The 23,915-nt window shown below is 61.2% G+C and overlaps 2 protein-coding genes across 2 annotated transcripts in view; one reads left to right on the top strand and one right to left on the bottom strand.

The window, feature by feature from the left end:
• The first annotated feature begins 9,640 nt into the window (after positions 1 to 9,640).
• KCNK15 (potassium two pore domain channel subfamily K member 15) lies at positions 9,641 to 14,514 on the top strand. Its single transcript, XM_056121517.1, has 2 exons — positions 9,641 to 9,928; positions 13,862 to 14,514. Exons 1-2 carry the CDS (start codon positions 9,646 to 9,648, stop codon positions 14,512 to 14,514), a joined length of 936 nt encoding a protein of 311 aa, XP_055977492.1. The 5' UTR covers positions 9,641 to 9,645.
• A 3,974-nt stretch (positions 14,515 to 18,488) lies between these two features.
• Positions 18,489 to 23,915, bottom strand: part of RIMS4 (regulating synaptic membrane exocytosis 4) — a 53,494-nt gene continuing 48,067 nt past the window's right edge. Inside the window, exons 3-6 of the mRNA XM_056121725.1 lie at positions 21,563 to 21,675; positions 21,198 to 21,299; positions 20,400 to 20,539; positions 18,489 to 18,768 (exon numbers count right to left, since the gene is read on the bottom strand). Coding sequence (XP_055977700.1) covers positions 18,550 to 18,768; positions 20,400 to 20,539; positions 21,198 to 21,299; positions 21,563 to 21,675 — 574 coding nt within the window. The 3' untranslated portion in view covers positions 18,489 to 18,549. The remainder of the gene's footprint in view (positions 18,769 to 20,399; positions 20,540 to 21,197; positions 21,300 to 21,562; positions 21,676 to 23,915) is intronic.

The following is a 23,915-nucleotide window of genomic DNA, read 5'->3' as shown; positions in this document are numbered from 1 at the left end:
TTCAAACCCTCTCTACGGAATAGTGACATCCTCCTCTGTGATCTAAGTATAATTTGTTTAAAACTAAAAAACTGAGAGACCAGTTGTAGTTACTGGTTTTGGCATATCAAATACACAGCGGATAGCTTGCCAGGCTCTTCCGTGCGGGCGGAATACTCTCGGTAGCTTGCCAGTCTTTCCTAGAGGGATAGAGGCTTTTGGGGCGACCTCTAATCACCATTGTAGGTGTTACCATATTTGAACCCTATCAAATATGGTACGACAATTCCGGAAGATGGGGATTTAGTGTCTTATGATGTGTGGCACGGCCGCTTGCGGCTGCGCGCGTCCGGAAAGCGTCCTGGAGTGTGGCGACGGCTGGGTAGTGGAAGTAGTAGTAGAAGTGAAGTGATTAAGTGAAAAAACTGAGGGGCTGGAGAGATAGCACAGCGGGGAGGGCGTTTGTCTTGCACGCGGCCGACCTGGGTTCGATTCCCTGCATCCCATGTGGTCCCCTGAGTACCACCAGGAGTAACTACTGAGTGCAGAGCCAAGAGTAACCCCTGTATATCTCCAGGCGTGACCCAAAAAGCAAAAATAAAATAAAAAAATAAAAAATTGAGGGGCGGGAGATGGCCCCATGGCTAAAGTGCTGCCTTGCCAGCATGAGGTTATGAGTTCGACCCCTGGTACCAGCATATGTGCTGTGTGTGTGTGTGTGTGTGTGTGTGTGTTAACTCTGATCCCAGAGCCAGAGCAATTTACAGTGGGTGTGGGTGAATACTGCCCGGAAAGGGTGGAACCCCAGCAAGCACCACACTAAATCGATGTGCAACCACTGGTGATCATGTGTGTATACCACAAGGAATGGAGTGCGCTCCCTAGCGATCATGTATGTCACAACTAAAGTGCGTCCCCTGGTGATCGCTGTTGCCAGATGCACAGCCTCCCATCACAACAACCACGGCATCCGCAGCTGAGAGCGGGCAGGGGAGTTTTTAAACTGAAGTTGATTTGGAGCTCGGGAGACAGCTGAGGGACGGGGGTGCACGCCTCGCACGCTCGGGACCCTCAGTTTGACCCGCAGCTCTGCATGCCCTCCCTTTAGCAATGCCTGGCGGGCGAGGGCACTGGACTCTATACGACACAGCTGGCCGAGTTCCCGGGGAGCAGCCTCTGGCTTCCTGAGCACTGCTGGAGAGCCCCCGATCCCTGCGCGTCATCCATATCCTCAGCCCTGGAATTTGAGCAAACTTCTATATTTCGATGGGGGTTGTTCTTCTTAAACTCATTTTATTTGTTGTTCTTTCGTAGCTTTTTGTGTGTGTGTGTGTGGGGGGGGCACACCTAGTAGTGCCCAGGGCTTAGCTCTGTGCTCAGGATCACTCCTGGTGGGGCTGGGCAGGGCGGGGGGGGGGGGGTGGAACTACATGGGATACTGGGGATTGAACCCGGCTTGGCCATGTGCAAGACAAGTACCCGAACCACTGTACTATCACTCTGGCCCTTTAGACTCATTTTATTGGCATGTTTTAAAGTCATGCAGTGAGCACTAAAGCCAGGAGTATGATCCCAGTGAGCACTGTGTGACCACCCCAGCGAGCACACCAGGTGCCTCCCAAGCATCAGTTGAGCGTGTGTGACTTCCGCAGTCAGCCAGCAACAGCGACAAAGGGAGAGGAAAGGGCACTGGGATTTGTTCAAACCTGACAAGTTTCTTCAGCAGAGCATGAAGAAGGTGGGGTGCTGCTGCCTCCTGGTGGTCATTCTGGGCATAGGCCACCGTGGGGCACTGACCAGAGGAGCCTCAGATCAGGTCCTCTGGGTGAAGTGGTGACCAACTGGGTCCAGGAGTCTTTCCTATGTGTGCGGGCTCCCCAGCCCTCTTTAAAAGTACAAGCAGGTTGTGCTGGAGAAATAGCACAGTGGGTAGGGCCTTTGCCTGGCACGCAGCTGACCCAGGTTCGATTCCCAGCATCCCATATGGTCCCCCGAGCACTGCCAGGAGTGATTCCTGAGTGCAGAACCAGGAGTGACCCCTGAGCATTGCTGGGTGTGACCCAAAAAGCAAGAGAGAGAGAGAGAGAGAGAGAGAGAGAGAGAGAGGGGTTGAATTTTTTCCCTTAATCAGTGACTGATAATACAGCGGGGAGGGCGTTTGCCTTGCACGCGGCCAACCCAGGTTCGATTCCCAGCATCCCATATGGTCCCCTGAGCACCGCCAGGAGATATTCCTGAGTGCATGAACCAGGAGTCACCCCTGCACATCGCCGAGTGTGACCCAAAAAGCAAAAACTAAATAAAAAATAAAAGTACAAGCAGGTGCCTGTAAGGGGCGCTATGGGTCTCTTCCCCACGTCAGCCAAACCGTGCAGATGGAGGAACTTTCTGGAACTCTGGGGGGATCCCCCAGTCTGCTCACATGACCCCCACAAATCCTCATTTGGGGAGGAACAAGGACGCCCACCTGCTGGACGGGGCTCAGGCGTTTCCTCCATGTTTAAGGGTCCGTTTTCCTGGGTCCCCCACATCGCATGGTTTGTCTTCCACTGCCCGGAATATTCTGGAAGACCCCACGCCCTAGCTAGAGCATTCTATTAGCGGGGAGCAGAGATGCAGCTATGCAGGGGGGTCCCAAGCTTGGCCTGAGCATGGACTTAAATGTTCAGTGCCAGGGACCGCAGGGGGGGGCGCGCCGGGTGGGTCGTGGGCCTGGAGTGGCAGCCGGCCCCGTTCCTCGCCGCAGAGCCGTCTCCCGGTCCCCAGCTCCAACTGAGCAAGAGCAGCTCCAGGTCCCTGAGTGTGCCCAGAGCCACAGCTGCCACCTCACAGGAGCCAGGACGCGTGTGCCCTGAGGGAGCACTCAGGGGAGCACTCACCTCCTGCCTCTGGAAAACCACCACCCAAACCGGCCCCTCAGGGTCCTGCAGCCGGGGGACAAGAGACGAGGGGAGAGATGGAAGAAGGGGATGGGCAGGGTGGGCGCTCACGGTGTGGGGCACCTGTCTGTGCTGCCTGCCCCCCTCTGTGCGTGTGTGCACGAATGTGTGTGTGTGAATGCGAGAGTGTTCACAAAGGGGTGTGTGTGTGTGAATGAATGTATGTGTGAATGTGTGGGTATGTGAGTGTACACAGATGTGTCTGAATGTGTCTGAATGTGCGTGTGTATGCATGCATGTGAGTGTGTGTGAATGTGTGTATGAGTGTGTGTATGTGTGTGTATGTGTGTGCGTGTGTGCATGTGAGTGTGTATGTGAATGTGTGAGTGTGTATGTGAGTGTGTGAGTGTGTGCATGTGTGTATATGTGCTTGTGTGTATGAGTGTGTGTGTGAGTGTGTGTGCATGTGTGTGTATGTGTGTATGTGTGCATGTGTGTGTGCTTGTGTGTGTGCATGTGTGCATGTGAGTGTGTGTATGTGAATGTGTGAGTGTGTGTGAGAGTATGTATGAGTGTGTGCATGTGTGTATATGTGCTTGTGTGTATGAGTGTGTATGTGTGTGTGCATGTGTGTAAATGTGAGTATGTGTGTGCATGTGAGTGTGTGCTTGTGTGTGTATGTGAATGTGTGTGAGTGTGTGTATGTAAGTGTGTGTATGTGTGTGTGCATGTGTGTGTCATGCTGAATATCAGTCCCAGAGCCTCACATACACATAAGCACTGTGGCATGAGCCCCTCCCTGGTCACTGCTCTTACTTCCATTCGAACTCACGGGAACTCACCCTTTGGGGCGCAGGATGGTCCCAGCCCCGTATCAGGGACACTAAGGTCCAGAGAGGTAAGCTAACTTGCTTGAGGTCTGGCTCACTTGTAAACTCTGTCTGTCTGTCTTCTTTCTTCATTCATTCCTTCATTCCTTCCTTTGTTCCTTCCTTCCTTTTCTTTTCTTTTCTTTTCTTTTCTTTTCTTTTCTTTTCTTTCTTCCTCCCCTCTCCCTCCCTCTCCTTCTCTCTTCCTCCCCTCTCTCTTTTTTACTTAAATCACTATGAGATAAACCATCAAAAATCTCCCTCCTTCCCTCCTTCCCTCCCTCCCTCCCTTCCTTCCTTCCTTCCTTCCTTCCTTCCTTCCTTCCTTCCTTCCTTCTTTCCTTCCTCAGCAGTGCTCAGGGCTCACTACTCCTGGCTCTGTGCTCAGGAATCATTCCTGGCGGGCTCGGGGGACGCTATGGGGTGCCATCATGACCATGACTTTGCCCCCGACCCTGGATGAGCATCTGCCCTGGCCCATCACCCTGGCCGGGGAATGTCGGTGGAACGGAGCACTCAGAGGGCTCTTGGCTCCGGGCCCTGGAGGCAAGTGCTGAGACACGCAGGATTCCGCATCCCTGGGGAGTCCCTTTCTCCTGGCCGCCGCTTGGAATTCGGAAGGGGGACATCCAAGTCCTCCTCGGTGATTCTGGCCGGAAGGGACAGAGGAAAATTACTAGGTCCGCTGAGGCCCTCAAAGGAGAGAACGGAGGGGGGTGCTGGGGGTGCCTTGGGGTGTTGCCGTTTTGGGCGATGGCTCAGCTGACAGCTCCCAAGCTGAGAAACACACGCACCAACTCTAGCCTCTCCGGGCTTAAAATAGAGCCAGCGCGAACCCCCGGCACCGGGCAGTCACCTGCCCGGGGACCAGCCAGCTCCCTGCGGCCCGTTTATACTCCCACCCTGCTGCGGACTCATCTGTCAGAGCGGGTCCCAGCTGAGCCCTCGCAACGATGGGCAGCTGCCGGCCAGCCCAGCCCCTTCCTGCAGACGAGGAAAACGAGGTCCCGGAGGCTTTGGGGATGAGAGGCGGCAAAAGTTAGTTGGAGAAAGCTATGGGGGGGCTCCAAACAAGCCCCCTGCCCCCAGGCCCCCCACTGCTGGGAGCCTTGTCCCCATGGGCCTGTCCTGGAAGGACCCCAACCAGGACGGACACACAGCCTTGAGCTTTGCTCCGGCATTGGGAAGCAGAGATCTGGCCACCAGTTGTAAAGAGGGAGGAAAGCCGTGGCCAGGCCGTGCAGTGACCACCCCTCTGTCAGCCTCCACAGGGCCCCATGTGGTGTAGATTTCCTTCTTGCCCCCATTTCTCCCGCGGGAAAACTGAGGACAGGCGTGGCATGGCCGTGGAGGAGTTGGGAATGGGAACCCAGGCCTTGCTGTCCCCCAGCCCTGATCCTGTTGCTGTCCTTTGAACAAGGCCCCCCTCTCCCTCTCCCAGGCCCTGCTCCCTGCCCTCCCCCCGTCCCCCCGACTTTCACCCAGGTTTCTGCTCCTCTGGAGGCCGGGCAGGATCCAGGGACCCGGGCTGGCTGCTGGCACTGCTAAAAATAAGGATGAGGCAGCGCCCTGCTTCTGGGCCACGACGAGCCACAGCCTGGCTTCTCCGGGGAAGAGGCCCCGAGGTCCCCTGCATCCCGCAGGGCCTGGAGTGAGGCAGGCCTGGCTGAGACCGGCCTCCACTGTCAGGTGCATGGCTGACACTTCCCCATGTGGCTTGTGGGACACTGCCCAGGGGGCCACCATCAGCACCTCTCCTCGGGCTGGCTGCCACCGTAACAAAGTATCCTCTTGGGCGCTGTCAGCACCGCAAGACACTCTTGGGGCTGGAGCAATAGCACAGTGGGGAGGGCATTTGTCTTGCACGCGGCTGACCTGGGGTTCGATTCCCAGCATCCCATATGGTTTCCTGAGCACTGCCAGTGCCAGGAGTCATTTCTGAGTGCATGAGCTAGGAGTAACCCCTGGGCCAGGTGTGACCCACAGAGCAAAGCAAAAATAAATAAATAAATAAATAAATATAAACCCTCTAAGGAAGGAATAAAGTTTAAAATAATAATAATAATAATAATAATAATAATAATAATAATGGGGCTGGAGCGATAGCACAGCTGGTAGGGCGTTTGCCTTGCACATAGTCAACCCAAGTTCGAGTCCCAGCATCCCATAGGGTCCCTCAGCACCGCCAGGAGTAATTTCTGAGTGCAGAGCCAGGAGTAACCCCTGAGCATCGCCAGGTGTGGCCCAAATAGAAAAAAATAAGACACTCTCTTTTGGGCGATGGAGTTGGGGGTGGGGGAAATGCACACTGGGAAGGACATGGACCCCCTTTCTGGGCATTTGAAGGAGAAATTTTCTTCCTTGTTCTTTCTTTGGTCTTTTTGTTTGCTTGGTTGGTTTTGGGGCCACAGCCAGTGGTGCTTGGGGCTTACGCCTGGCTCTGATGGGGTACCGGGGATTGAACCTGTGCAGGATGAGGGTCCTGCCCATCCGCCTCTCTCTCGCCCCTGCTTCCTTGCTCTGACAAAGCCTCGAGGTCACCTGCAGTCCCTGGCAGCCCCTTTCTGCACCCTCAGAGGCAGCAGTGCCCGGCCAAGACCTCACCACATCTAGGCAGCTTCCTGTCCCCTCGGCTTCAGGGGTCTGTGTCGGGACAGAGGCCCACTCTCATCCCCAGGGGACATGCCCCACTCAGAGTCAGTGAGTTTAACTCCATCCACATCCTTCATTCTCCTTTATCCCCCAAACCAGCCACGTGCTCCAGGAATGTGACACGGGTATCCCTGCCTGGCCAGCCTTTTCCGAGGGTGGGACTGGTTCATTTGACAGTGGGGGTGTTGGGGGGGCGCATCCCACTTCTCACCATTGAGAAGCAACAAAACAGTCAGGGGAGGTCTAGGAGGCAGGTCCATGTCCTGGGGGGGGGGGCTCCCCAGCAGTGTTCGGGGGGCGTGGCACCAATCCTGGATATACTTGGTCAGTTGGTTTTTGTTTGGGGGGGGTCACACCTGGTTTACTCCTGGCTCTGTGCTCAGGGATGACTCCTGGTGGGGCTTAGGGGACTATATGGGGTGCCACGGATCGACTGGGTCAGCCACATGCAAGGCAAATGACCTACCCACGGTCCTGTCTCTCTGGGCCCTTACTCGGTCAGTTGTCAGTTGGGTTGCATGGTTCAGTGCTCGAGCTGGGCAATGCTGTGCTCTTGGGCACCCCCCACTGCTCCCTGCACACACACTTGGTGTCCAGGGCCTCCAAGACTACACCCGGAAGTGCTGGGGGTGGAGGCTGAGGCATCAAGGATCTAGCTAGAGCTGTCTCCTGGCCCCTGAACCATCTTCCTGACCCCACACCCACCTTCCTGCACCCAAAGCCCATATTCTTAACTTCCACATGAAGCTGCTCATTGTTCAAGGTCAGAGGAGTGTGCTTTTATTTATTTATTTTTGCCTTTTTTGGGGTCATACCCAGTGATGCGCAAGGGTTCCTCCTGGTTCTGCACTCAGGAAATCACTCCTGGCAGTGCTCAGGGGACCAACCCTATGAGATGCTGGGAATCGAACCCAGGTCGGCCGCGTGCAAGGCAAACGCCCTACTGACTGTGCTATCGCTCCAGCCCCAGTGGGGTGTGCTTTGTGCCAGAACCTGGCGCTGGGGACAGAGAGGTGACCAAGATGGGATCCAGGGGAGGACACTTGGTTCTAGAACTTCAGAATTACAGTGCAGTGTGTGTGTGTGTGTGTGTGTGTGTGTGTGTGTGTGTGTGTGTGTGTGACAGGGGCAGAGAAGCACCCTAGGAGGAGTGAGGAAAGGAGACCCCAGCTCAGCTGAGTTCAGAGTTTCCCAGGTGAGCCTGGCAGCGGTCAGGGACAGAAATTCAGTCTGGCCTGAGCAGTTGGCCCAGAAACTCGGGAGAGAATGTTCCAGGTGCAGCAAGAGTCTGTGCGAGGGGCTGACAGCAGGGTGTGACAGGAGCAGACAGCTGGGGCTGCAGGGACAGGCTGGAGCAGCAGTGGGGGACATGCGGTGCAGCAGAGAGCTGGATGCAGGCACCGCGCACAGCTGCAGAGCCGAAACCATATGCCCAGCCAGTCTCGGTGGGTGCTGGGGAGCAGGTGTGGACGCAGGACAGTGACCTCAACAAAGCGCTCCCACAAATCCCAGCACCTCAGGCAAAGGCCCGGGTCCTCTAGTCCTCTGAGCCCTCCACATCGAACTTATCAGCAGCCCCGGTGGGTGGAGTCCCCATCTCAAAGGCGCTGGTCACAGAAATGGAGAGCAGGGAGGCCCCAGTGTCAGACCTGAGTACCCAGCAGCAATGACCACACCCACACGCCACAGGATACCACCCAGTCACGAACACTTCTGTGAGGGAGGGAGCCTGCCCACGGTGGCACCTGGAACCTGCCCACGGCGGCACCTGCCTCTCCGCAGCGCCAGCTCCTGACTTAGCTCAGTTCTGACCTGTCTCCAACCAAACCCGGACAGTGAGCTCCAAAGTGGCCACCATTCAGTGGTCTCCATTCAGTGGCCTCTATTCAATGGCTCCCATTCAGTGGGCTCTATTCATTGGCTCAAATTCAGTGGCCTTCATTCAGTAATCCCTGTTTAGTGACCCCCATTCAGTGACCCCCCATTCAGTGACCCCCATTCAGTGGTCTCCATTCAGTGGCCTCCATTTGTAACCCCTGTTCAGTGGCCTCCATTCAGGGGCTCCCATTCAGTGGCCCTCATTCAGTGAACCCCCATTCAGTGACCCCAATTCATTGCCCCCCCATTCAGTGGCCTCCATTCAGTGGCCTCTATTAGATGGCTCCCATTCAATGGCCTCTGTTCATTGGCTCACATTCAGGGGTCTCCATTCAGTGGCCCCATTCACGGGGCCACTCCAGCCCGCCCCCTTTTAACTTTTAACTCAGCAGCCACTGCTCTTCCTTCAACCTGCAGGTCGCTGTAGCCCGTGTGTCCCTGCCTCCCTGTTCCCCAGCCAGTTCACCCTCCTCGGCCCCCCTGCACCCCAGCACCAATTCACAAGGCTCCTGCCACTCAGGCATCTCTGCTTCAAGGCTGGCACTTGCACCCGGAAGCTCTCCCTGGCACTGCTGGGGGGCTTCCCTCCCCGCCCTCCCACGTGCCGCAGCGCCCACCACCTCCCCTGGGTACGGATCCGTTTGCACCCCTTTCTCCCCCTCTCCTGGCCTGTGTGACCCTGGCTTCAGCCTCCTACCCGACGCCAGCCGCCTTTACACCGGGGAGAGGGAGCACCCGTTGACGCAGGGTGAATATTAGGCGGGTGACGGTCACGCGAAAGAAATGAAAGAGCGAGCGGTGTCCAAGGTCACAGGACTCCCGCGGAGCCCGCTGCGGGTGCTTGGTCCCACTTGTCCAAGTGCGCACTCATTAGCCGAGCGCCCAGGGTAAACAGAGGCAGGGGTGTGGGCGGGGCGCGGCGGGGGCTTGGCCGAGGCCCCACCTCCAGCCGCGGGCGCGCGCTCCGGGGAGACCGTCGGGGTGCACGGAGGGCGCGCGGGGCCGGGCGCGGGACGCGGGGCGCGGGGCGTGTCTGGGCTGAGCGCGCGCGGAGACGGCCGTCGGGGAGCACGGAGCGGGCGCAGGGTCCGGTGCGGGATTGGGCGCGGGGCTGGGGCGCGGGGCGGGAGCGCAGGGAGCGGGTGCGGGGTCCGGCGCGGGGTTGGGGAGCTGGGCCGGGACGCAAGGAGCGGGCGCGGGGCTGGGCGCGGGGCCGGGCACGGGGTCCGGCGCGGGATTGGGCGCGGGGCTGGGGCGCGGGGCCGGGCGTGGTGTCCGGCGCGGGGTTGGGTGCGGGCCGGGACGCGGAGCAGGGGCACACGGAGCGGGCGCAGGACGGGGCACGGGGCCGGGGCGCACGGAGCGCGCGCGGGGCCCGGCGCGGGACCATGAGGAAGCAGAGCGTGCGCACGGCCGCGCTGGTCCTCTGCATCCTGTCCTACCTGCTGGTGGGCGCCGCCGTGTTCGACGCGCTGGAGTCGGAGGCGGAGAGCGGCCGGCAGCGGCTGCTGGCGCAGAAGCGGGGCGAGCTCCGCAGCAAGTACCGCTTCTCGCCCGAGGACGACCGCGAGCTGGAGCGCCTGGCGCGCCAGGCCGAGCCGCACCGCGCCGGCCGCCAGTGGAAGTTCGCCGGCTCCTTCTACTTCGCCATCACCGTCATCACCACCATCGGTGAGCGGCCCCCGACGCCCCCCGCCTCCCGCCTCCCCGACCCCAGCTCCCCGGGCGCCCGCTCCGACCCTGCGTGCCCCGGCCCCGAGTTCGAATCCCGCCTCTGCCCAGCGCGGGGCACTTGAAACGAGGCGATTCGGCTCCCGGAGCCTCCCGCCTTCTCTCGGTCCTGGAAGGCGGGCCCGGGAGGGGTCCGGAGGTCGCTTTTGACAGGCGACCCCGCACCCCAGCGGGTGGAAGGCCACCTGGCTCCCGTTACATTCCTGCCGAGCTGCTTTCTCTCCGGCTGTGGGGCCTCAGACAAGGCGCCTAACCTCTCCGGGCGTCTCAGGGAGAGGTTGATGCTGGGCTGCGAGATCGTTATTTCCAGGAGACTGCACGCAGAAAGTGTCAGCACAGGATCTGACACGTGGAAAGCACTAAAAAGAGAAGGTCTGATTTGGTTTTTTTCCCCCTTGTTTTCACTTGTTTGGGGTCACACTCAGCAGTGCTCAGGACTTGGCAGGCTCCTAGGACCACATGGGGTGCCGGCGATGAAAGCTGGGTGTCCTCAGGGTGCAAGACTGGTGCCCTACCCGCTGTGCTAAGCTCCCAGCCCCAGGATTGATTTTTGTATCGTGACAGTCGCTCAGTTTTCCTCCAGGACAAGACCTAGCCTGCCTTCGGCACCGTACTATGGCCAGTGCCTGCGCTTAGTAGATGCTCAATAAATATTTGTTGGAGGAATGACTAATTACCCTGCGTGATCCAGAGCACTTGCTGGCAGCATCTGGAGTGCCAGCTGTTGCCATAGCTACTGTCTGGCAGGTATCTGCGGAGCTTGGGGGGGGGAGCAGGAAGGAGGGAAGCAGATTCCACCGGGCTCCTGCTGGGTGCCAGCCAGCCCCCGGCCAGCTGTGGGCTGGCATCCAGGGCCAGCTGAGGAAATTTCTAACCAGGGCTCGAATGCGTGCATGTGAGCTGGGGGTGAAATGTCCGGGAGAGCTCCGGGCTGTCTCTCAGTTCTCACCCCTCTGGCCTCCTGGGCTCTCTCTGGCATCAGCCATGCCTCCGGGAGCCTGGACCCCTCCACTGCCCAGGGCCCGTCCTGCCCCACTGTTAGGTGGACGGGTCTCGTGAGCATGTTTAAGGATTGGCATGGGGCCTGAAGCTCAATGAGTTATCAGCTGACCATTTGTTAATCATTTTGTTTTTTGCTTTTTGGGTGGTGCAAAGGGGTTACTCCTGGTTCTATACTCAGGAATTACTCCTGGCGGTGCTCGGGGGACCATCTGGGATGCTGGGAATCGAACCCGGGTCGGCCGCGTGCAAGGCAAACGCCCTCCCCGCTGTGCCATTGCTCCAGCCCCTCATTAATCATTTGTGAATTGATCGTTCCATTGTTTTCCCTCCTCCTGCCCCTTTCCGCCCCACGCCCCACCCCGGCATCCCAGTGCCCCTATCTGGGGATCAGCCTGAACCCCTCCTTGGGGTACTTCTTCCCTCCCCCACCTCACACTTCGGATGCCACCTCTCCTGGCTGTTGCCTGCTAACCGGCCCCTGGGATTTGGGGAAGGGACTGTGGGCAGTAGTGGCCCCACCCCCAGGGCTCACATGATTGTCATCCTTGTCACGTCTGTGACACTTTCTCTGTGTGCTGGCTGTGTAAGTCTGTGTGGTGTGCATCTGGTGAGGTTGGGGCACTCGCCTTGCATGTGACCACCGCAGGCGGTGCATCTGATCCTCTGAGCACCGACAGGGGGCACTGCTGAGCACCATCAACCTTGAGGAGATCCACATGCCCCTGGTGAGGGTGGAGCGGCCAGGGGTAGCCGCAGTGTGAGGGGTGCCCTGTGGCCTGATTTCCTTGTCTGTAAAGTGTGACCGAATATCTGCCCTCTAATCCTCGCTGGCCTAAGTCAGGTGACCGCTAGGGTACCCCACGTGCCTGTTCCCACTCCTCACTTCAGTCTGGGCAGAAGGAAGTGTGGGCGGAGCCACGGGCCTTTGCAAACATGCTGTATGTTGCCTGTCACATGAGCCCCCCACCCAGCCCCCCTCTTGACCTCGGGGATGAGTTCCAGATGCTCATGGCACATGCGTCACAGGGTACCAAGGGGACCGGACAAAGAGGACATCCCCTATCCCCCTCCCCTCGCACCATCGGTCCCTTTGCCTGCACCGAGGAGCGGGAACGGTTTCCTGCCTGTGCTCTGGGTGCCTGCTCCGCCCGGCCCCTTTTACGGACATGCGTCGGCACTCCACAGCATCATGTTATGCACACGGTTTTGTCTCTTGCTTTCGTCCCAGAGTGCACCCGGGCGATGCTTTCCTAGTGGTCCTGACCGAGGAGGGTCATCTGAGCCCCTCGGCCGGGCCTTTCTACCTCTTCCCACATTTTGGACTCGCCGAGTCTTAGTTCGGGCCTGTCCTGTGCCTCTGACAGGGGTCAGCACTATTCGTGGTCTCTGCCCACGGGATGCCAGCAGCATGCCACCTTTTGGCAGTGAAGACAGCCCCGAAGGGCACAGTCAGCCCCTGCTGGTGGCAGGGCTGCTGACTGCACCAGGCCGCTTAGCAGGGACACGCAGGACCTTCCACTGTGCACTGGTGGGTGAGCTCCAGTGGCCACTTGCACACATGGTCACTTTGCCCCTGAAGGCCCAAGGGACTATGCCAGGCTCAAGGAGACAGTCCCCTTAAGTTGCAGGAGGGGCATGGGTCCCTGGGGCTGGGTCTCCTGTGACAAAGTGGGTGCTTGCTTCCTCACAGCCAAGCTTGCTTCCCAGAATCCTCTCTGAGGCCTGGGTCCAGCTATGCCCAGCCCAGGCCCGTGAGTGACTCCCTGGGTGGTAGACGTGGCCTGGAGCAAGCCAGAGGCCTGGGCAGGGATGCTGGCAGGAGAAACGGTGGCAGTGTGCATGGCTAGGAAGAGGCGAGCAAGGGTGTGTGTGTGTGTGTGTGTGTGTGTGTGTGTGTGTGTGTGTGTGTAGGGTGCAAGGGAGCCCAGGCGCCACTGAGACGCAGCCCTGAGTCCTGGGGGCTGTGGGAGACTTTTCCCTCCCTGCCCTCCTCTTCATTAAGACGTTATGTACACACCCCAAATTTCACTTTTCCAGTGAGTTTTTCAAAAGAAACATCTCCTTACTTTGTAGACATATGTTAATTTTGAGGTCATTTCGGTGTTGCTCTGGGAACGGTGGGGTGCTGGGGATGGAGCACAGGGCAGGGGTGGGAGTATGGAGTGTTGGGGATGAGACCGGGGTGCTGAGAGGGAACGTGGGGGGGCGGGGGTAGGACAGGGGGTGTGTGGATGGAACGTGGGGTGGATGGAATGTGGGGTGTGCGGGTGGTACATGGGGTGTGTGGGTGGAATGTGGGGTGCGGGGATGGAACGTGGGGTGCCGGGATGCCTCCTGCCTAGGAAACTTGTGCTCTGCCTGTTGATCTACCTCTCAGCCCCTATAGATTTGTCTCCTAATTACCACCTCATCAGACGTGGAACATTCCCAGCACCCCCTGCCCCAAGCCACGTCCCTCTGTGGCTGGCGCCTCCACCAGCCCGAAGGACCGTCTGGTGGGCTCCTGGGATGCTCCCAGAATGTCACCCAAAGGGGACCCGGCAGTGTGTGCCCGGGGAGGTGCCACCCACCCGGCAGAATCCTCCCCCTCCCCCCTTCTTCCTTTGTCACCTCCTGCCACCGCTGTGGGGCGTCCACTGTGCCAGCAGGTACTGCGGTGGCTTATCCACCGCTGCCCCAGTCCAGGGCCACGTGGGCCGTGTGCAGTTTTAGGGGCGACTCTGGGTTCCCCTACGAGGTTGGGAGGCAGCTGAGTGCCCTCCACCCCTGCCAGCACCCGCCCTCCGGACCCCTCCGGCAGTTCTGGGGCTGGTCAGGAGGGCGCGAGGAGGTGCTCACCGCCCACCCCCTCCCCCCACCCCGTCCCCGCAGGGTACGGCCACGCCGCGCCGGGCACCGACTCGGGCAAGGTCTTCTGCATGTTCTACGCGCTGCTGGGCATCCCCCTGACGCTGGTCACCTTCCAGAGCCTGGGCGAGCGGCTCAACGCGCTGGTGCGGCGCCTGCTGCTGGCGGCCAAGCGCGGCCTGGGTCTGCGGCGGCCGCACGTGTCCACGGAGAACATGGTGGTGGCCGGGCTGCTGGGCTGCGCGGCCACGCTGGCCCTGGGCGCCGCGGCCTTCGCGCACTTCGAGGGCTGGACCTTCTTCCACGCCTACTACTACTGCTTCATCACGCTCACCACCATCGGCTTCGGCGACTTCGTGGCGCTGCAGAGCGACGAGGCCCTGCAGCGCAAGCCGCCCTACGTGGCCTTCAGCTTCCTCTACATCCTCCTGGGGCTCACGGTCATCGGCGCCTTCCTCAACCTCGTGGTCCTGCGCTTCCTGGCGGCCAGCGCCGACAGCCCCGAGCGCCCCCCGGGCCGGTACCCCCGGCCCCGGCCTTCCCCGTCCATCTCCTACTGCGTCCAGCAGCGGGAGCTGGGGGCCCGCGACAATCTGGGCTTCTCGCCCCCCGTGAGCCCCAAGCGGGGGTGTGGGGGCAGGCGCTGCGGGCCCCCAGCCAGGCGGAAGTCCATCTGATCGCCCCCGCAGTGGACATGCGGACCCCTGAGCTTGCAGAGCGGAGAGTGGTGGCCTGCCTGGCCCCGCCCGCTGCTCTCTCCTGCTCCATCTGCGGTTCCCCGCTCTCCAGAATACATGCAGGTCACACCCTCCGCATTAGCAAGACTCAAAAACGCCTGCCTGCAGAGCTGGGTCCCTTCCTGCCACCCTCACAGGCTCTTTGGGGCGGTGACCCTGGAAGTGGCTGTTTTCCTGTGGCTGGAGTGGGGTAGGTTTTCCGGGGGGGGGTCCCGGAAAGCCGCAGGTGCCATCCTGGAACCCCCTCAGCAAGGTCTGATAGAGGGGGTCAGCCGGCAGGTCGGGGTGAGGCACACCCACAGCCCCCCAAAGCGGCTGCTCTGTCCTTGCCAGTCCTTTTTTGGGGGTCATTTATTTTTTGGGGGGCCCACCTGGATGCAGTTGCTTTTCGGGAAGCCACGAGGAGCTTGCTGTCTGGCCTTGGAGTCTCCAGCCCCCCACAACATCCTGTGCTTTTTGCCCCCGCTAGAATGGACTCCATGCAAAGCAGCAGGTTAGAAAAGCCAAAAACTTTACTCTTCAACATGAGCTACATGGTCATGAACGCGATGCAACGTGGAGCGCGGCCCCATCCGGGCTGGACCCCCTCCCTCCAACCCCCGGCTCCTGCCCCGACAGGGAATGAGGAGGAGAGGGGGTGACAGAGAGGACCCGGGGTCCCGGCGGCAGCCCCCAAAGGAGAGGGGTCCAGCTCGTCTTGGACCTGTCCCCCCAGCAGCTCTGCCAGCAGCTCTGGCGTGTTCCAACACCCCCCCCCCCCCGCGGGGTCTGTGTCTGCCGAGCTCAGGGGCAGGAGAGCTCAGTGTGACCCGCAGGGTGGCTGTGGAGACGGGACGTGGGGGACGGGCAAGGATCTGTTGCTCAATAAATAAATGCAGGTGTCTTGGCCTGGTGCAACAGTGCTCCTGGGAGTGGGGTGGGTGTCAGGATGGTTTGAACACAAGGGGAGCCGGGGGGCGGGGTCTGGCCGGTGGGGGTGGGGGCCACTGAGCCAGGCACGCCCTGATGACAGCTGGGACCGGTTCTAGTCTGGGCTCAGGTCCCATCTCCCGGGGGACCCTTGAAGGTGCCTTCCCATGGAGGGGTGTGGGTATCTGCTTCAGCCTCTTGAAAGGGGGGGCAGGCGACCAGGCCCCTCGTCCCAGGGGGTCCTGGTGGGGGCACCCCCAGATAGAAACACTCTGAAACCCACTTTGGGTTTGAAAAGCATGATAGCATGGGAGGCATGATTTCATCTGAGGTCTGAGGGTCTCCCTCAGATGTGGGGGGGTGGGCACCGCTGCCATCCCTCCCCCATGGCCCCGGGGAAGGAGCCTGTGTGCAGAACACCCCCACGTGCTCCTGAGGGGTGAGAGCCCCTCGGCGCGAGCTCCCACCCTGGACAAGGTCAGGTCCATAGTCCAAGTCCAGGCAGAGGCTGGTCTTGCCAAACCCAGAGAGGGAGCGAATGGGCGAAGAGAGGAGGGGGCATGGGGGATGTGGCCTGGGGCCTCTGTGCCCCCACAGGAGGGTCCCATGGTGGCGTACCGCCTCCCCCCCCTCCTGCCTCCCCCATCCCCGGGTACCAACTGCCTGGCCCCGGTTTTCCGGGCCACTAGGTGGCTCAGCAGAGAGAAGTAAGAGGGTCCCCCAGCGTGGGAAAGAGCCTCAGGAGGACAGTGGACAGGGACTCCCTCGCCTGGAACCCCCAGAGGGAGCCAAGGGTTGTCTCCTGGAGACCCCAGACCCTGCTCCCGGCACCCACTGCCTCCTCCCAGGTGGTGGCTCTGAGCTGGTAGGGGGTCGTTCACAGCGGCACGTCAGGCTGGGCTCCAAGGGTCCCGAGGGACATGGTGACAGCAGGCTGCCCGCTCCCCAGACCTCCGTCGTCGGAGGCCAGGCCGGGGTTTCCATGCTGGTGGCCAGGGCCCCTTCGCGGGGCGGGGGTGGGGGGGCACAAGCTTACAACAACAACACAGAGAGCCAGGGTGCCTGCCCACCCCCCGGCCCAGCCCTCCAGAAGACGGGTGGGGATTTCACAGAACAAACAACGGAGTCGCTGGGGGGCCCTTGGAGACCACCCCAGGATGGTGTTATTGCTTTGAAGCCCTCGCTCGCTCCCTCACGCCCGTGTGGGCGCAGAGGGATGGTCTCAGCCCCCCCATCCCTCTGCCGGTGGGAGGCCGCCACGTCTGCCCAAAGGTGAGTACAAGCAGAGGGACTCGTGGCCCAAAGCCAGCAACGGAGGAGAGTCAGCTTCTGGGGGGAGCCGCCCGCTCCCTCGGCCCGACTTTGGGAGGACCCCCACCCCAGGGCGCTCCCGGATAAAGGGGCACCCCTCTCCCCAGTACAGCAGGAGAGGGGGCAGGAGCTCCAGCCAGAACTTAAGGGGAGACCCGGCGGCTTAAACAGGTGAAGGGGTGCAGGAGAGGGGCTTCAGGAGTGTGTGTGGGGGTGGGGTGGGGAGAGGAGCAGCAAACGTGACCCCTCCCCAGGGCCCAGCCTCGGGAGTGCTTCGCCAAGAAATCCAGCCCCAAGGACAAGACACCAGAACGTTTCGTAGAACGGGAGCTCAGCTAGAACCCTACAGGGGTGAAAGGAGGCGGGGGGAGGGGGGAGGCGTGCACAGGCCTGGGCCAGGGCTGACCCAACGTGGGGGATCCCCTGGCACCCCACCTGGGGCCCTCAGGGGCTATGTCTGTGGACAGAACAGGGCTGGGGGGCTGGAAGCCCTAACCACCCACCTAACCCAGGATTGGGGGGGGTCCCCACGCTGCAGGAGGGGCTGAAGGGGAGGGGCGGGGGGGCCAAGTGGCAGAAATGTGCTTCTATAAAGAGGGGCCTCCGAGCTCCCCAGCATGCAAAGGGGCTCCGGGGGCTGGCTGGCTGTCTGTCTGGCCGCGCCCAGGCCTGTCTAGGAAGGAGGGGAATTGCCTCTGCCTCCCTCCGCCGGTCCCCCCCGCCCCAGGCCAGACCTGCCCTTGAGCCTCGGTCAGTGAGGCTGGGCGCTTGGGACAGGACGGTATGTTGAGAAGGACTAAAATCAGGGGGGCTCAGTTGCCTCCCGGACCCCAAGAGTCTGGAGGGGGCAGCCGGTGTAGATGTGATGACCCTTGACCTCACCCAACAAGGAGGGGATTTTCCAGCCCAGGAAACCCCCACCTTGGTGTCCAGTCAGCCCCAGGCCTCTCTTCCCAGACTCGCTCTCCGGGCCGCACCCCGAAAAGGCAGGGGTGGCCGGCTCTGAGCTGAGGTTCTGGGGAAGAGCTCAGGTTCCCCGCATCCTGTCCTCCACACACACGCGGGGGCTCCCCGCCGGTCTGCTGGGTGTTTCCAAACTAGCTCGTGGCAACCCCGAGGGACCAGGCATCCCATAGGCTGTAGCCGGCGCCCCCTCCTCCTCCTCTTCTTGGGTCCCTGCCGGCTCCCTGCTTCCTCCAGCCGCCCAGAAAGAGGTGGGGGGGGGGGAAGCCATGGACTCGGCAGGCGGCAGGGGAGGCCCGAGCTCCTTGTCCAGTTGAGGGGGGCTCTGGGCGCCCTGGAGCCGGCTCCGGATCCTTGCAGAACTGCCCCGGGGGCCCTGGGCAGGAGTAGCCCCTGAACCGGGTGCCGCGGGAAAGACACTTGCTGGTAATTGGCACCATGGAGACGTCCGCGGGGGTCTGGGCTGGCAGCGCGCTTCGGGGGAGGCGGAGAGGGGAGCAGTCGGGATTTTGGGGGGGGGTGCGCTCTGCCGCCTCGGTCCTTCTCTCCGTCTGTTCCTTTCTCCCGGCAGCGGCCGCGTCCTCCGGGTCGAGGACCCGCTGAAGGAGGGTGTCTTGGGTGGGGGGGGAGGAGGCCAAGGAGGGGTGAGGAGGGGCCCGAGGGGGGCGGATCTCCCCGTCCTGCCGCTCCGCTTCGTGCTCCTCTGTCCGAGGTGGCCCCGGGCCGGGGGGCCCCCGGCCGGGGGCTGGGTGGTGGCGAGGCCGTCTGGGGGAGCCCCTGCCGTCCCCGGCACTAAGACCTCTCACCGCAGGGCCCCACGGTGCTCTCAAGGGACAGCTGCGACGCCTGCCGGAGCAGGGGCCCCGTGGCCGGGTCCACCATGGAGGAGGTGGGGAAGAGCTTGTACCAGCCCACGGCCAACGTGCTCAGGTCCAGCTCCTCCAGGAGCACGCGGGCCACGCCCATGAACTGCTTCCGCTCCATCCGCCCGTAGTTGCCCCACACGATGACCTGGAAGACAGACGCGGTGGTGGGGGCCCGGCCAGGTGGCCCCAGGCCTCCGCACCCACCCCTCCCCTGGCTCCCCACCCCGGTCTCCCCTCACGCCCCGGTGGTGCGGCTGGGAGTCACACCTGAATCTGGGGAGCAGTTTCTAAGCACCATGAGTGTCGGGTTTGCTCAGGACAGCGGACGCCAGTGTGATATCCCCCGAATCAGAGACCCTCCCACTGACCCCGGCACGGAGTGCAGGACTCGGGGCCCATCTGGTGACAGGAAGCCCCCAGGCTGCGTTCCATGCTTCCTCACATCCACCCCTACAGATACAGGGTGGCCAGACCACGCACACGGGTCCCCACCGGTCTCTGTTCCCTTGTCCTGCCCAAGACAACTTAAAATCCCGTTTCGTCTCTCCCAGGGGCACGCCAGGGGCCGCCCGGGAGCGCACCCCAATAAACTTAGACTATTCCTTCGCCTTTACTTGTCTCTCTGTCTGCCCAGGTGAGGGATCCCATCCATCAACTAGGGATCACTGTCACTGTCCTCCTGTTGTTCAACGATTTTCTCGAGTGGGCCCAGTAACGTCTCCATCGTGAGACTTTGTTGTTACTGTGTTTGGCACATCGAATACGCCACGGGTAGCTTGCCAGGCTTTGCCGTGAGGGCGAGATATGGTACCCATCAAATGAACCAAATGACCTGCTGGAGTCTGACCCATCTCCTCCTACCGGGGGCAGTTCCTGTCTCCTTCCTGTGCCCCAGCCCACTTGCCCCGAGCCCCGGCCTGGGGACCAGAGACTTTTAGGCATGTTCTCCTGCTGTAAGAAAGACGCTTGCTGGGGGCTGGAGAGATAGCACAGCGGGTAGGGCGTTTGCCTTGCACGCGGCCGACCCGGGTTCGATTCCCAGCATCCCATATGGTCCCCCGAGCACTGCCAGGAGTAACTCCTGAGTGCAGAGCCAGGAGAAAGCCCTGTGCATCGTGGGGTGTGACCCAAAAATTAAAAAAAAAAAAAAGAAAGAAAGACGCTTGCCAAGACCTCCCTGACTCACCTTCCTCACCCACCACTGGGTCTGCGGGTTGACAAAGCTCCCCAGACTGCCCGAGGCCCACTGGGTTCTGTTCGCCTGCTTCCCCATCCTGGTTCGGAGCCAGAAATAGGTGGCCAGGGGCAGCTTTGCGGCCATAGACCGAGGGCTCCTGCAGGCCTCCCACCCCACTTGGTGGTCACCAACAATGGGCCGGGGTCTCAAGCTCGAGATCTGAGACTAGTCCTCCCCTTAGGCCAGGGAGTCAGACCCCTCTCTGGACTCTCAACTGCTCCCGCCTGGGTCGCCAGATGACAACAATGCGCAGGACTGAGCCGTTTGGAGAACAGCCTGCAGAGGCTTCTCTGAGAGAAGCGTTTGCCCGCCCCAGACGAGGCATCAGCCCGCTCAGTGGGTGCCCCTGCCTCCCCGTTTCCTGGACGCTGAGCAAAGGCTCAGAGAGAGCGTCTGCCCCGTGTCCTGCTGAGGAGCTGAGGAGCTCGGAACAGCCAACGCTCTTGCAGAGGGAGCTTCCAGGGACCGTCCCCCTCCCGGGCGGCCCCCTCTCCTGCTGGCCCCACACGGCCCCCCCAACCCCCTCCCGGGCCCCTCACCTGCAGGACTTTGCCCTGGGGACTCTCAGGGAACAGCAGCACCTGGTTATACAGCGGGTCCAGTGACTTGCGTGCGACTTTGGTCTTCTTCTTGGCAATGCAGACGCCGTTCTCCAGCAGGTAAGCCTTGATGTAGGCCGCTGAGGACAGGGGCCAGCCTGGTGAGTTCCGGCCTGTGCCCTCCGTCACGTGGACGGCAAAGGACCCGGAAGAAGGCAGCTGCCCACCCACTGCTGCTCTGGAGTGCCCCCCGTGGAGCAGGGCAGAGAGGGTGTGGGCCGGGCTCGCTCCTGAGGCAGTCCTGCTCACCTCCCCACTTCCTTCCTTCACTCTGGATCTGTTTTCTCTCTCCCCCAGCCCTTCCTTGAGGCCCTTACATCACAGACCCACTCAGTCCTGGGCATTCACTGTGGGCCATGCCGGGGCGGTGGGTACATCCAGGAGAGACAGGGCCTCAGTGGGGGAACCAGTGAGATCAGGGGACAATCCCAGCTGGGTTCCCAGAACCAACCCTAAGCGCCCAGTTTGACGGGGACTCACTGAGTTGGTCCAAAGAGGTCCCCACCCCCTGCGCCCAGCTGTGGCCCAGGCTTTTCTGGGTGGTGGCACTCAGGGATCACTTCCGGCAGAGCTTGGGGGCCTATATATGTTGCCGGGGACCAAGTCCTGGACAGTTGCACGCAAGGCAGGCACCTTCCCTGTGGGATTCTCCCTCCACACCACCACCTCCTCCCCTTGCCCCCGACTCTTGGCATTTCTTCCGGACCCCTCAGGGCTTCCTCCCAGGCCTCAGCCCACCTGGCAGTGTCTTGGACCCTGGCTTGGCGGTCAGTCCCCGAGCCTGGATGATGTCCACTTCCAGTTGGCCATTCCGCTCCTGCAAGCCGATCTCCACATCCCCTGCAAGAGGCCCCCAAGATGCGATTGGGAAGTGGCCCAGAAGCTCAAGCCAGACCCAGGCTCCATCCCTGCCTGGGGGGCCACCCCTATCAGCATCTCCAACAAGAGAACCAACGCCCATGTCAGGTGCATGGCTCTGCCGAGGCCCAGGGAGGTGGGGCCTGGCCTAAAGCAGAGAAGAAGGAAGAGAGACACAGGCTCTGGCCATATCCCCCGACCCCCGCCCCCCACACACACTGGGAGCCGATTTGGGGGGTACTTACCCATTGGCGTGGTGGCCAGGGTCTGGCGACCCACAAACTGGGCGGGCCCCATGCTGCCCAAAAAGTCACTGAACTGCGCGTCCGAGGCCAGGCAGAGTCCGCCGTAGTTCAGGCTGTCGGGAGGAGGAGGCTCAGCTGGGGACCCCTCACTTCGCAGGGATTCCAGCCCACACCCAGTCCCGTCCCTTCTCCCTCCTCTCTCCCTGGCACCATACCGTTCTGGAGCTCCACCGAGAGGCCTGGGCTTTTGGGTCCCACACCGCCCACCGCCTTGCCCTGAGAAGCCTCTGGGCGCTTCTCCATGCAGTGGACAGGGTGCGCCCAGTTCCATGGGCGCTGTCGGGATGACGGGAAGCTGCCCAGGTCAGTGAGGGATATGTCCCTGGAGTGAATGGGGGACCCAGAGGTGCCCCTCTCTGCCCCTGGAGTGAATGGAGGACCCAGGAGACCCCTCTCCGCTGCCGGTTGCAGGCTCCAAATGTGCATATCAACACTGCCATAGAAGACCTGGTGTCCAGGACGCACAGGGCCAGCCCAGCTGAGGGCTCTGCTGCACCTGCCTGGCCACACCTGAATCCACAGCGACACGGGACCAGACCTACGTGGACGCTAATTCCCAGGAGGCAGAGCCTTGCAATGCCACGGGCTGTGTGTGAGCCCAGGCTGCCAGTCAGCACCTGCCTGCCCAGGCAGGGCTGGCTCCTGGGCGTGGGCTCAAGGCAGCCCACACGGCTCTGTCCAGGAACTGTGGGAAGTGGAAGCTCTTTCATTATCCCATATGGACCTGAGAAATAAGATGAGAGCCTCCAGCATCTCTGGCTATCATCTGGGTCCATGAACAGTCACTAAGTCACTCGCATGTCCTGCGTGCCTGGATCAAGCTTTGCCTGAAGCAGTTACTGTTTTATTTTTTTCTGGGGTTTTTGGTTACAGATGTAAAAAAACACAAACAATTAAAATTCCTTATGATCCTTTTGCTTAAGCCAAAGTTGGCTTTGGCTTCCCCGTTGGTGAGAAGGAGATAAGAACGCCCCCATCTCCTAAGTCTCCTGGCTGAGACAAGGCACTAAGTGCCATGCCTGGTGGCCCCATTAACTGTAGAAGTGAAACACTTGCAATTATTCTCTCATGGGATTGGCTGCAGCCACAGAAAGCTGTTTCCTGCCTTTTCTGCCAACAGTGGGGATGAGGGATGAGGGTTGGGGAGCATAGAAGACCCAGCATTCCCAGGCAGCATGGACTGGTGAACCCCAGACCCTCATGCCAGCTGCCCATCGCTCTCCACAGAGACCGTGCCCAGAGCCACAGCCACACGCAAGGTCAGGCGTTTTCAGGGTCAGCAAGCACGTACGGGGTGCCAGGCCTCATCTCAGCAGCGGAAACGGGGGCTGCTTGGCCCAGGGGTCTCGAGAGCAGGCAAGTATTATTCCCTGTCCTGGCAGCATCACTTGGCGAAGCCCACATGACCTCTTGAAGGAGCAGGAGGCTTGAAGGAGCAGGAGGGGTATCTGGGTGAGGAGGGGTTTCTGGTTCTACACTCCCGGGGTGCCTCCTTTAGCTCCGAGCCATTCTCTCTTTCACTTGCCCCTGAGTCCTTAAGAGGCAGCGCCACAATCCTGGCCCTTCTGCGTTCAGGCAGGGTCTATGCGCCCTGTAGACCACGCCCTTCCTCCGCCTGTGCCCACAGACCACGCCCCTTCTGCGCCTGTTCCCCAGACCACGCCCTTCCTCTGCCTGCACCCACAGACCACGCCCCGCCTCCTGTGCCCATAGACCACGCCCTTCCTCTGCCTGCTCCCCATAGACCACGCCCTTCCTCCGCCTGTGCCCACAGACCACGCCCCTTCTGCCCCTGTTCCCCAGACCACGCCCTTCCTCTGCCTGCGCCCACAGACCACGCCCCTCCTCCTGTGCCCATAGACCACGCCCTTCCTCTGCCTGTTCCCCATAGACCACGCCCTTCCTCTGCCTGCGCCCACAGACCACGCCCCTTCTGCGCCTGTTCCCCAGACCACGCCCTGACTCCGCCTGTACCCAGACCACGCCCCTTCTGCACCTGTTTCCCCAGACCACGCCCCTTCTGCGCCTGTTCCCCAGACCACGCCCTTCCTCTGCCTGCGCCCACAGACCACGCCCCTTCTGCGCCTGTTCCCCAGACCACGCCCTGACTCCTCCTGTACCCACAGACCACGCCCCTTCTGCACCTGTTCCCCAGACCACGCCCTTCCTCTGCCTGTTCCCCACAGACCACGCCCCTCCTCCTGTGCCCACAGGCCACGCCCTTCATCCTCCTGTTCCCCCATAGACCACGCTCTTCCTCCTGTGCCCCCATATACACCAAGCCCTTCTTTCC

Source organism: Sorex fumeus, unplaced genomic scaffold (genome assembly GCF_029834395.1).
Source record: "Sorex fumeus unplaced genomic scaffold, SorFum_2.1 ptg000044l, whole genome shotgun sequence".
NCBI classification, from domain to species: Eukaryota; Metazoa; Chordata; class Mammalia; order Eulipotyphla; family Soricidae; genus Sorex; species Sorex fumeus.
Note: the sequence above shows the minus strand (reverse complement) of the source record. Positions and strands in the feature narration are given on the sequence as shown.